Raw genomic sequence first — 14,012 nt, 5'->3', positions numbered from 1 at the left:
CGCCAGGGATGGGTTTCAAAAATTTCAGCAACTGGTTTTCTGCCCGGTTGGGTGAGTGTGGCTTAGTCTGCCTCCTGTACTATGGTGGGGGAGGTTTTACCCTCCCCGGGCTCTGGAGGCTTTCCTCGAGCCTCCAGGAGGGGAAAACGTCCTCCCTTGGCTTCAGAGGCCCTCAGAAGTCCAGAAATGGACCTGTTTCCAGAACTTCCAGGAAGCCCGTTTTTCACCCTTCCCAAGCTCTGGAGGCTTTCCTCGAGCCTCTGGGGGGCGGGAAACGGCCTCCCTGGGCTCCAGAGGCCCTCAGAAGTCCAGAAATGGGCCCATTTCCAGAACTCCCAGGAGTCCCATTTTTCGCCTTCCCCAAGCTCTGGAGGCTTTCCTTGAGCCTCCGAGGGGGGGAAATGGCTTCCCTGGGCTCAGGAGGCTTCCAGAGCCTCTGGGAGGCCCAGTTTTTGCCCTCCCCAAGCCTCCACGCAGGCCCTGGCATTCAAAAGAGGCCGCATGGGGACTCCTCGGAGGGATGGGGTAATTAAAATGATAAAATTAGTTACCGGTTTGCCAAACTGGGGTGAACTGGTAGCAGCCCGCCCATGGAATGTGCTTAATCCTCTTCATATATGCGTAACCAGAAACTGCTTCCCTGAAACTGGAACATGTAAATGTTGAGTGGCTGTTCACCAATGATACCATTCATTCATAGATCACATTAAATCATATTAGATCATATTAAACCATGCTTAAGAATTAGGTAGCTTCACAACACATTAAGCCACAGTGATTTATAGTTCATAGTAGCCAACTTCACGCCACATTCTAACCAAAAAATCGAAGTCAGTGAAATGATACTGAAGTTTCCTTCACTATATTCTGAACGTTATTGAATTAACTATTAAAAATAAATTTGATCTTATATTGCCACAAATGATAGGGGGCATCATACTTAACTGTCTAGGTACAGTAGGTGAATCTGCATTTTGTTTTGACCAGTTTCTCTTAAATGTTTTCATTGCTCCAGAATGTAGATACTGTTCAACATAAGAAAATTCAGTCACAACTCATTGTGGTCATAAATTAAGGCATCCACCAGTCCAGATCAATTTTTCTGACACTTTTCACAGTGATTAAAAAAAGTTCAGCAAACCCATTTTTTTGAATGGGCAGGGGATTTTTTTGCCAGAAACTGGCAAAAATGCTGGAAACCAACAAAAACATCACAAATTAGTCACATGACCTTGGGATATTGCAACTTGTAAAGTGCAGTCACATGTCCACTGGGAGGTGCACGTGACGTATTTCAGTGGCCAGAAGTGCATAGAGCACCCATCCTGAGGTCTTCGTAACTGCAAACTTTCATAAAATGACTAGCCATTTGTTTAGGACTACCTGCTTCATATTTTTTAAATGTTGCACATTTCAATATTGCAACATACTTATGATTCTAAATTTAAATAATGGATTTATACTGACTAGTTTCTATTGCAGTTATTTCTTTAAAACTGAACCCAATTCTTTGTGTTATTACTGACATTAGATAACTGTTAATTATCATCTATATTTCAACATGGAGCATCTAATAATTAAAATTTAAGTGCATTTTTATTTGTTAAATTATAGAATTGTTGGTCAATCTGCCCTTTAATTGTGCTTTTTTGGTTTTTTCACATGATTGCAGTTGCAAAGGGAGATATAGCCAACCAGTTTTATTTTTACTTAAAAACTAAAATCTATAACAATAAAAATTGCTTTATGACTCAGTCTTATGTGTCCACCAGATCTATTGATAGCAAACACAGAATTCCAATATAACTTGTCTTTTTGCTTGATATGTTTGAAGATAATTTTTCTCTTTCCAGATAAACATAAATGTACCACCTGCCAGCAAATCCTGGCAAGAAACTGCCTTTTGCCCACATTCCTACTTCATCTGCATGGCTAATTAAAAAGGAATGACACTTCAGTATGCAACAGCTTTTACGGCTTAGCATAATTTCCTAGCCCTGAAAATAGTTCAGTCATTTTTCTGGAGTATAATGGAATACTGTAAATTTAACTGGAGGATCTGAAATGTCTTACGTTTGACAGCTGTGTATAGAATATATTGTGTAAAAGTGGCAGGAAAATTATTATGTACAAATTATCCTGAAAAATGCTAGTTTTTCCTTGCTTGTTTTCAAGGTTGTCAACTCTGCATCTTTAGTAGTCAGACACCAACGTTTTATGTTTGACATTCGTTATGAAATTACTCATTCAGAGAATGATAATGACTTTCCACTAAGTCACTGGTCTTCAGTAGTTCCTCCTTCTGAAACCAATTACAGTTAGTAGTGATAGGATGGAGAGACATCCAGCCCTAACTTTCTCCTTTGTAGGGTGCCACAGGACTTGATTCTCCCCGTTCCTGTTTTAACATGTACATGAAACTCATCCATCCAGATCATCCCTCAGCATTGGGATAAATGTCATCAGTGCAATCATCATCTCCTTTTAATGACTCCATAATCCCTTTTGGGGTGGAGTCTGTGCAACTGAATGGAGCTGTGTATTTACTGGCCAGACACCCTTCCTGTCGCCAGTGCAGAGTTTTGTTCAGCAGATATATTCTCATTGTGCTCACAGAGAAATATCTGCCTCTACCTAGGATCGAACTCACAGCCTCCTGATTGTGAGGCGAGAGCTTCACCTCTAGGCCACAGCAATTTGACCTCTTAAATGTCATCAGTACAAGGATAATACTTAATTGTACACCTCTATCCCAGACCATCCACATGAGGTGTTTTCTGATGCCTGGAGAAAGTATGGGTCTGGTTGCAGAAATCTTGGCTTCAGATCAACCTAAATTGGCTGTACAATCCCTCAAATCAGTGGTTTTCCATCATTAACTCTGAATGGGTTTACACTGCCATGGGCAAAGTTGATGCACAGTGAGAAGTTTCTAACGGATTCATGGCTCCAGCTTGAGGAGCTTTTGTATAAATACGCATTGTTCACTTGTGGCATCTGTTCCTAAATTGAGAGGCATTGCTTGCAGCCACACACGTTTTAGATGTTTCTTGGAAGAACTGTTGTAATGTATTCCATGTGAGGCTGCCTTTGAAGACTGTTTGGAAGCTTCAGCTGGTCCAGGACATAGCAACAAATGTAATTTTGGGTGTACTATGGCATGCCCATGTAACACTGCTACTATATAGATTCCATTAGTTCCCAGTAAGCTTCTGGCTAATGGTCTCCTTTAAAGACCTACATGGCATGGGACCAGATTGCTTGCAGGACTCCCCAGTTCTAGTGGTTTCTACCCATCTCACAATATTTGGCACAATGAGTATGTTCTGGGTCCCCTAGTGAAGGAGTGTCCCTGGTGGGTCCCAGAAAGTGTGCTTTCTCTGTCATGGCACCAGCCCTATAAACCAGCTTCCCCTGATATGTGAATGGTTGTGACTGTTGGTCTTTTAGAAGGCTGTTTCTCCAGGCATTGGAATGGGATATTAATTCTGGACTTCTGGTGTGAATATATGTGATAAGTGGAAATTAAGTTTTTTTTTTTATTGAAACCCCAGTTGGTTTCTTTTTAGTTTTAATAGAATGCTACAGTTAACTTTGTTCACTGTCCAGAGGTTGATTTTTTTTAGATGGATGAGAGGTCATATATATTGGATGGACGGATAAATTTCCTATAATTTCTAGATTAGGAATATACAATGCTTCTAGTTTTTGACTGCTGGGAACAGGTTTTTTTTTTAAAAAAAAAACTTACATCTACAGCTCCCCACTTTATATGATGCTCCACTCTAATGAAATCATCTTGCCTTCTAGAGATCTAAAGATATAATTGTTTTGGGGAGTTTTTTATTTATGGGAGACAATGCAGTTGGAAATACATTGGGTTTCGGTTTTGTACCATTTTATATAGTAACCAGCAAAATTGATTATGTAAGTTGATTATTATTGATTATGTAATATTAGGTTATGAAACCAGACTAATTGTTATTGTTTTGCTTTGATTTCAGTTTCTATGTTTTATTTTATATATGATACATTATAATTTGTATTATACATCTTATAAAATGTTTAGCTAGAGGTGAAAAAAGCCCTATATTATTATCATTATCAGATAATTAAACGTGAAGCTTTTGTATTACTTAGGGGAGAGCACGCCAAAGAACTCACTGGGAAAGATGGCTGTGAAGAAAGAAAAATGGAAAATGAAGTATTATCTATAAATGAAACCAAAGGTAGCTGCTGTTTCATGCTATATGTGCTGTACAAGAGTTTTAACAAATTAGTGACACAAATTAATACTTTCAATTGGCTTTATGGAATAATTTCATCAATGAAACATTTTATTAAAAAAACAGAGCCACGCTTGCCTTCATAAGATTGTTTGGTTTTAGATTGTCTTTATGGATTCAGGCTGTGTCCCTCTGAATTCTACGGAGTTCATAATGGCTAAAAAAAAAAGAGAGATATAAGTAAACATACAAATAATGATTAATACTAAGTGACTAAAGATGGAATTTACTTAATTATTTTTTTATTTAAAGACATAGGATTATTTTAAATCCCACGGGGCGCTAGGCAGTTTACAGAACACAAACATACTAACAAAGTAGATGATGTCATCATCATCATCTTTATTATCATCAAACTAGTAGTTGTAGACAAAGAAAGAATGCAGAATTTGATCTGTAAAAATGGAAGGAAAAGCAATCTCACATTGGAGAATGTAGAGGTGTTAGGTGGGTTGTGAGTGACCAGTTATAAGTTGCAGTAAATTGTTCAGCCAGGACTAGTGTGTGGTGGGTTTGTGAAATTGGCATTTATGGACAACCATAAAAAGGAGATAAATTGAACAAAATATTGTACAGGAGTGCCCAGTGAGAAATTTCAGGCTTAGGATTTTTAAAAAAGAAAAACAGTGACAATCACAGCATTATACACCGCCCATCATATAACAAATTCTGGACGGCTTTGAAGCAAAAATTAAAACAACACAAAAGCTGTATTAAAACTATTAAAACCAAAAACAAAATCCTGGCACCAAGTGAAACTTCTGATGTATAATCCCTTCATCCCAGTGTCTGCAGGTCCGCCTAAATTTTCAGTGCTTTACAGAAGACTAGAAGGGTAGATCTTCAGGGGGCAAAGTGTTCCATAGCGCAGGGGCTACTGAACGAAAAGATACACTTCCTAGCTCCCATAAGATGGCAATATTTAAGAGAAGGAACTAGGAACATCCCAACTACCATTGGGAGCTGAAGCAATGGTATAGTTTTTTCAAAATGCAGGGGGAAATGATGGCTGAGCAGTTTCCATTGTTTTTCAAAGAAGATAAGTACATAAGGTAGTTTAAACTGTGTTCAAGAAAATGTAGTTATATATCTATTTCAGACATAATTAGTACAGATTAGAGTATTTCTGATACTCTATAGATATATTCATTAATTAATGCCATTTAGTAATAAGTCAAATGGGCCAAGTATGTTATACTGAACATACTTTACAAGTGTCTTCATATCATATGTACAATAACAAAACTTGTTTTATTATTGCTTGCAGACAGGAAGGAAACCAATAGCAGAAGTTCCCATCTACAGCCAGTCATTTTATCTTCCAAGCTCACAATTCCTGCATTTCCATTGCGGTGGGAACAGCACAGTAAGCTCCTTCCTACAGTAGCTGGGATTCCTGCCAGTAAAGTTTCTAAATGGAGCACAGACGAGGTATGTCTTAAAATGGAATTTTCACTTTAAAAAAGTGAAAAACTTTAATGGACTTTTTGCTAAAGAAAAAAAAAACCGAAACAATGATTTATGGATTTAATTATTGAGAAGAGTAAGAATTAAATAAGAGGATGAAGGGATTTCTGGAAGATTTAAGAGGCAGGGGAGACAGTGGGTTTGTTAATAAGGTCGGAAGTCATCTATTTTAATTTCCTTGGTTGTTTTCCTTCCTTCCTCTTTTTTTTCTTGAATGTTTTTATATATTTAATAAAAATATTTTTAAAAATGGAATTTTTATTCACCATCAGCTAATATTACTTGATGGAGCTCTATTAGAATAGGATATATCTTAATCCATTGTGATGATATATTCATTGCATATTTCTATTTTGCCTTTTTATATTTTAGTAGTGATTAGGAGGGGATGCTATTATCTATCATAATAAAGTAGGCTAGTGAAAGTGAATACTGATCTATTTATGGGCTATTTTTTTTCTTCCTTTATCAGGAGAAAGGTATTTTGTATTGCCCTTTTTATTGATTTGCTAAATTTACTTCCCACTGGTCATTCACCACCCAAGATGGCATACTGTACGTAGCTTTCCCCCTATTCAGGTACAGCCTAGTGAAATAGGTCTGACTGAAAGTGAGAGCACACTCAACTCCACTACTGACCTTCTATGGCAGGGGTGTCAGACTCATGGGCTGTGGGCTAGATGTGTCACAGTGGCCACACCCATCCCGTTTAGTGAAGGAAAAAAGGTCACGATATGTCATGTGACTACATGACGCTGCTGGTTTGACATCCCTGTTTTATGGTGTCCTTCTGCTCCTAAAACCTCTGCAATCACATCCGCTTTCTGAATATGCTTTTAAGAGAGCTTGCTTCCATTTTTTCCCCCTCTGTTACTGCCATAGAAGTGAGAGAATAGAGATTCCAATGCCTGATTCCTTTGCCTGGAGTGCACAATCTCACAGATGACGTGTGTTAGTGCTTTGGCTCTGCATTTGCCTCCTTACGGCTCACCCTAATTTCAATAAATTGAATTTCAAGTTTAATGGCAGATTATATTCATCTTGTACCTTAGCTCAGGATAATTTTAGTACATGTCACAAAGATAAGTATCTTCTTCAGGAGATTCAGCCTTCTACATATGTCTAACCCCATTCTAGAGATATTTTAGGAAATCTTGGAATGCTCTATTTCTCCTTCAGACTATTTTACTCTGAATGTTAATCCTGCAAATTGGAAGCAATTCACATTGTTCTTTTCATGGTGTTTTGGATGAAACAGGCCTGTTTTGTTGCTAGACTCTCTGTAATGTTCTGTTCCCAGACTTACTCAGTTTTCCCTTCCTATGAAAGCAACATTTTTCCTTCTTTTTTCATGTTTTGAGTAGTAAACAGTATGTTCTTCTGATTGAAAGAATCCATTTCATTTTGCTGGTGCTACAGATGTCAACATACAATCCATTCCTTTCATCTTTCATTGTATTCAGCTTTCTTATGTTCTTGCTTCTTAAATTCCATGTTTCCACCACAGTTTTTTGCAACTTTGAATTTCTTTTCCTGAATGTCCTGAAGGCTTTACTCTAGCTGTGTACTGATCAACATTAATTCTTGAAAAGATCCTCAACACTTCCTCAATAGTGTGTTGAAGGCCATCCAACCTGGGAGGCCATAATCCTGCATTATCTCATCAATCACTTTATTTTGTGTATCAGTTTAATATTCTTGGTAAAATATCAGTTGGTCTATCATTGCTTTCTCCCATTCTTTATGGCTTTGCTATTGTCACTAAAGTGAGCCTTCATCTCCAACATCTTCCTATATGGCTGCCCCAACGGTGCTTTTTTCAAGAGGCAATTGGACTTTCTGGTTTTTCTTTGACTGGATGGTGGGGAATGGAAAGATTTATACTCCTTGCAGACAGCTGGTCATTTGCATTCTTTTAGCAGAAGAATGCAAATGACTAGCTGTTGGCAAGGAGTATAAATCCTTCCATTCCCCACCATTCATTTAGAGCTGAAGAAGCTTCTTGGTGAGAAGCGAAACGTCTTCAAAGAAAAACCAGAAAAGTCTAGTTGCCTCTTGAAAAAAAGCACCTTTGGGACAGCCATGACCTGGATGACTGAGAATCTCCATAGACATTCCTATATTGCTGTTACATGATATACAGTAGGTGCCTGTTTGTCTTAGCTGGGCAGAGGGATGACTTTCATGGCTTGAATGATCCCACTAGAACTATTTACTTTCAGGATATAACTCCCATTTTTCTTTGATCATTCATCCCAGGAATATGACCGTGCTGCAGGGAAGGAGCATTGATGGAGTTGCGGTGGGGCTTAGAGTCTAAATAGCAATCTTGCTTCATTGACATTATTTACATCAGTAAATTTGAAGAGGCGGAATGCATGATATGTAGACAAAATGCTGTTACAGGTAGTACTTCTAGAGCTCCCCAGTTAGGGTTGAACAGCACGGGTTTGTTAAGAACAGATCATGCCAAACCAATCTTATTTCATTCTTCAACACAGTGACTAAATTAGTAGACCAGCAAAATACTGTGGAAATAATATATTTAGATTTCAGCAAGGCATTCAACAAAGAGGACCACAACCTACTTCTTAGTAAGCTAGAAAAAAGTAGAATAGATAGCACCATCACTAGATGGACTCACAACTGGCTGGCAAACCATACTCAACAAGTAGTCCTTAATGGGTCTAAGTCTACATGGAGGGAAGTAAGCAGTGGGGTGCCACAAGGTTCTGTCTTAGGCCCAGTACTCTTCAATATCTTCATTAACAACTTAGATGAGGGAATAAAAGGGGAACTTACCAAATTTGCAGATGACACTAAGCTGGCAGGAATAGCTAACACCCAAGAAAATAGGCTCAAGATCCACATGGATCTTGACAGACTAGAACACTGGGCCATATCTAACAAAATGAAATTCAATGTAGAGGAAAGTAAAGTCCTATACTTAGGCAAGAAAAACCAAAAGTACACATACAGACTGGGTGAAACCAGGCTCAATAGCAGTAACTGTGAGAGGGATCTTGGAGTCTTAGTGGACAACCAGCTAAATATGAGCCAGCAGTGTGCAGCCGCCGCCAAAAAAACTAATGCAATCCTAAGTTGTATTAACAGAGGGATACAATCAAGATCAAGGGAGGTATACTAATACCACTCTATAAAGCCTTAGTAAGACCACACCTAGAGTACTGCATCCGGTTTTGTTCACCACATTACAAAAAAGATGTTGAGACTGTAGAAAAAGTACAGAGAAGAGCAACCAGGATGATTAGGGGACTGGAGACTAAAACATATGAAGAACGGTTACAGGAACTAGGCTTGGCTAACCTAGTGAAGCGATGGACCAGGGGAGACATGATAGCAGTCTTCCAATATTTGAGGGACTGCCACAGGGAGGAAGGGGTCAAGCTATTTTCTAAAGCACCTGTAGGCCAGACAAGAAATAATGGATGGAAACTGAACAAGGAGAGATTTAACCTGGAAATAGGGAGAAACTTTCTGACAGTGAGAACAATCAACCAATGGAACAGCTTGCCCTCGGAAGTTGTGGGAGCACCACCACTTGAGACTTTCAAGGAGAGATTGGACTACCGTTTGTCAGAAATGGTGTAGGGTCTCCCGCTTGGGCGGGGGTTGGACTAAATGACCTACAAGGTCCCTTCCAACTCTGATGATCTGTTATCTGTTATAATTGGCTCCAAATTTTCTATTACTAAGTAAGGTAGTTATGTCCCATTTTATGAACTTTGCCACAAGTAAGTGGATCACTGAAGTTGTTAAGTGAACCATGCAATCTTTAAGTGAATCTGGCTTCCCCATTGGCTTGGCTTGGCGGAAGCCGGCTGGGAAGGTTACACATAGTGAGCACATGATCACTCACAGGAGTGTGCAACTGTCATAAATATATACCAGTTGCCATTTGAATTTTGATCACATGACCATGAAGAAATACAGTGCTTAAAAGTGAGAAAACCAGCCACAATTCACTTTTTTCAGTGCCATTGTAATGTCAAATGTCACTAAAAATAGTTCTAAATCAAGGACTTTAAACAAGACTAAAAAAGATTAAGTCGAGTATAGAGTTTAGACAGCTTGACCATTGCTATTTATAACATTGGAAGAAGCCATAGTACCATTGCCATCTAGAAGCAAGATGAAGAGCTAAACGAACAGCTATTCTATTATTCTTACTTTTTAATTTTGTTAAAATTGCTTGGCAGGTCTCAGAGTTCATTCGGAGTTTGCCAGGTTGTGAGGAGCATGGCAAAGTATTCAAAGATGAGGTGAGTATAGTGGATCAGTCCTTTGGGTGATCAAGGTTCAGCACTCTTACAGGGTTTCATATAATGTTTAACTGGCAAAAGATAATATGTCTACAATAAATCAGCCCTGTTTTAATTTCATTTCTGAAGACAGTCTCTCAGCATGGTTTCACCAAATTGTCTTAAAACTGACTTCAGTGAAATAAAATGTGTAATTAATTTTGCCCTAGAAATTCAACTGGAATTGGAATTATTCTTTCCTGCATCAAGGATGCATTTTTTAAAGGCATTGTTTGTTAGAATATCTAAAATATTGCTTTAAATTATGTGACAATGTTATATGCATATGGCAATGTGTAAATGCCTTGCAAGTTCAAAGTTTCAACGTGACATACATTTCAGAGAGTAATTATTCTTCAAAGCGAGGCGTTCAGTAAAAAAGAAATAGGGCATTAATACTAATCTCCTTTTTTAATCAGTTGTGCCCACTCAATATATTGGGATGTTATTTATTGCCTACATAATAGACGTGGGAATTTTAAAATGTTGCTAATCTAGTTCTAGTCCAACCAGCATGTAAGCAGTGCTCATAATTGTAATTCAATGCTATCAGGAAGACATGAAGTCCTCCATCTATATTTATTACTTGTAAAGAAATGAAAAAAAGGGGAAGACTAAACTAACCCAGGGGCTTTGATGCCATTGTTGACTTGATTAAGATAAAGAGAACATTTAGGAAAACAATATTTCTATAACGCCGTAATTTAAAATACCAAGATTTCTCTGAAGGATGGGATATAGTATAATAACTTTACTGTGGATCCTATTTTAACTCAACTAGTGACTTATAATTGGCATGCAGGAATGTGACAGATTTCCGAAGCTGCATATGAAGGCTGTGATAATCCTTTGAAAAGAGGCTTTGGAACCAACACAAATAGCTCATCTTGAGTTTGCTTGAAGTGATTGTGCCTGCTTACACAGGCAGAAGAAATTACAGCTTCAGCGATGCAATTTTTTTGAAGAATGGGAGCAGAGCTTTGTACATATTCCAGCATATTCCAGAGCACTTCTTCTGAAGCTTTTTCATAGACCTTCTGCATATTGCAAACAACGTGCTTCTGGCTTGCTTCTGTATTTTAGGAGATAAATTATTCCTATTAGCCTCACATCCCTTTAGTCCTTTGATACAATTTAAAATAAACTTTTAACTAGATATTTATTGGCATGAGCTGAACAAGTGCTCAAAGAATTCTGGAATAGTTTTTGTTTTGCTTTTACAAAAGCCATCCTGACCTCTGTTCTTATAGCTGAATCACTTATGCTAACTAGAAAGGCTGGAGCAATGGCAGTCTTTGTGGGGAAAGTTGATAAGCATCACTGAGGAATATTTCTTATGCAATGAACAAGGTGAATTCAATTCACTCTTAAGATTAACAAATTCCATTTTGCTATATCTGAAGTGAATAGATTGATCCCATTTTAAATTATTGTTATAGAGTTGAAAGTACATTCATAACTGTGTGGAGTCATTAACATGTAGATTTGGTTTTTCCTTTCAGCAAATCGATGGGGAAGCTTTTCTTCTAATGACTCAAGCAGACATTGTCAAAATAATGAGCATTAAACTGGGACCAGCCCTAAAAATCTTCAATTCCATCCTGATGTTCAAAGCTGCTGATAAAAACTCTCATAATGAACTCTGATAAAAGGTCTACAGGACAACATCTGCACTCCAGCCAATGTTTTAGCCAAAGCACAAAGATATAGAAAGATAACCTAGGATAAACATTTCAAAGGGAAAAAGTCTTAAGTGCATGAAATAAAGATACTTTCCAAAAACTAGGGCAACTGGACACTTCTGAGAAGTGCTTAAGGTTTTTAGCAAGATAAAAATTTAATAGAGCAGGTACGTAAAGTTTGTCAACCTGGTGGTTTTAATTTTTCTATAATTAGCCACCTTAATTTAATTGGGGAACCAGTAACTAAGGGAACATATTAGAATCATGGTTATATTAGCCTTTTTTAAGGAATCACAAAATATATACTTTGTGAATTCACCCACTGGGCTTAGTTAATCTCTTTGTCCTATTTGACCATTTTCATAAGAAACTGTTCACAATTTAAAAATATTTGGGATGCAGTTAGTTAATGGAAATGGTTAACTCATTAATTTTGCACTACACTGAAAATTGCTGTGGATTCTGGTTGGTTTATTCTAAGAAAACATTGCTGAAGATCAGTGCTGTTTTTTTTAATTATTTTTGCATGGTTAAAAGAAAAAGAAATACTTCCAGTAGCATATTTGGTATGAAATTATTAATAAGAACTACAAAAGGTTAATGTAATTATATTTCATGTTGCATTATATTACTTTAATTCATTCTATGAAAAGAGATACAAATTAAATGTGCATATGCAGAATAAAAATAATCCTGCACTGTAAAAAAAACACCTTTTTATAAAGAATTAAATTGGTTGAACAGGAATATTAACTCAGTAATCTAAAAATAGCAGTAAGGGAAAAGTTAAAACAGTTCTATCCAATTTAAAAGGAATTTGTAAAAGTTAGGTCACTTGACTTTAACATGTGCAATAGAAAGCAATGTGAAAAAGATCATTAAGGGTTATATTACATTGTTCTGTTCAGTCTTTTTTATAAACGTTGCATCTTTTATATTTTGTTCTGACTTTTTACACTTAAAATTGCATTTAAAATTGTTACGCTTCATAACTGCCAAAATGTGAAAGAACTTTTGTATGACTCATTTTTCATGCAGTTGGTTTGTATCAATATTAGTACAGTCATATTTTTCCATTTGTCTTAGTTTTCACTGAAAGTTGTGGTGAACAGTTTCCTTCAAAGATGAGAGAAGCCAAAATGCTTAAGTGTGTTTTACAGTTTTTCGGGAAATGGAATTCCAAAGATCAATTGGAAGCAAGAAGATCAGCAGAGCTATGGCTCAGCTTCTACCCTTCTCTCAAAGAACATCTACACACACACACACACACACACACACACACACACATTCAATGGGATTTTATTTCTAGTGCAACTTTTTCACACTTTCACCTGGTTTAGAAAAGTATCCATAAACCTATGTTTACACAAATCTTGGCTTGACTTGCATAGATGAAAAATGAAAAATTAGGAACATCATCATTCTCTCAAATCATCATTTGAGAGCATCATTTCTCTTAGCAGAGAAATAGTCGCCTACCCCTCCTTTAGCCCATGTCATATACTTTGTGAGTCTGCCTGCAAAGATATGTGAATTGGTCATAACTTTCTCCTGCCCTGCTATTTGGAAAATTCCTGGCATGAGATGATTCAGGGCAAGGAGAATAGCATGAAGATAGCTGTTTTGCCAGGATGCTGCATTTTCAACCTACAAAACCGGGAAGCAGATTCAGGATCTTACCTTTATTCCCCTAATTCATTTACCAATTATGGGTATATGTGCCTGGAATCTGTTTTAACTCCTGGCAACCTGCATTTTTCATGGCAGAAAAGAGTTTGCCCTGGACTTCTTCCCAGGGCTGAGAGAAAATTATTGGCCCATGCTTAAGGCAACATCAGAATTCACTCCGCCAATTTCTAGCCTGATACTATCAACCATTACACTAAACTGGCTCTTTATAATCTTTCCTTTGGGGGGAAGTGGGTGCCTTTGAGTCAGTGTTGACCCCTGCAGTTTTCCTGACGAGGTTTCTCAGGAGTGGTTTGCCCTTGCCTGCTTCCTAGGGTTGAGAGAGAGTGGCCCAAGGTCACCCGACTGTGTGTCTAAAGCAAGACTAAAACTCAAGAGTCTTCCAATTTCTAGCATGCTTTATGCACTGTTAGAAGAAATTTCTGGATTCATATCTAGGCCAGGCCCTCCATAGAACACAGGGAATAAGTTACTTGGAACAGAGGCAGACATTATTTCAATAGCATAACGTGCAGTATAGCAGTCAAAAGATAGGCTAGGAACTTGAAATTTTGAGGTAGTTACCT

General features: G+C 37.6%; 1 protein-coding gene across 6 annotated transcripts in view; it reads left to right on the top strand.

Annotated features, from left to right (window-relative positions):
- Positions 1–12,829, top strand: part of L3MBTL3 (L3MBTL histone methyl-lysine binding protein 3) — an 80,834-nt gene extending 68,005 nt beyond the window's left edge. For all 6 annotated transcript variants that reach the window (XM_087941260.1, XM_026705486.2, XM_087941235.1 and 3 more), the window contains 4 exons: positions 4,141–4,229; positions 5,554–5,717; positions 9,974–10,036; positions 11,578–12,829. In XM_087941260.1, the coding sequence (XP_087797386.1) occupies positions 4,141–4,229; positions 5,554–5,717; positions 9,974–10,036; positions 11,578–11,721 (460 nt within the window). In that variant the 3' untranslated portion in view covers positions 11,722–12,829. The remainder of the gene's footprint in view (positions 1–4,140; positions 4,230–5,553; positions 5,718–9,973; positions 10,037–11,577) is intronic.
- Positions 12,830–14,012: the final 1,183 nt, after the last annotated feature.

Source organism: Pseudonaja textilis, chromosome 1 (assembly GCF_049901715.1).
Source record: "Pseudonaja textilis isolate UNSWEBS1 chromosome 1, rPseTex1.2, whole genome shotgun sequence".
In the NCBI taxonomy this organism is placed as follows: Eukaryota; Metazoa; Chordata; class Lepidosauria; order Squamata; family Elapidae; genus Pseudonaja; species Pseudonaja textilis.
Note: the sequence above shows the minus strand (reverse complement) of the source record. Positions and strands in the feature narration are given on the sequence as shown.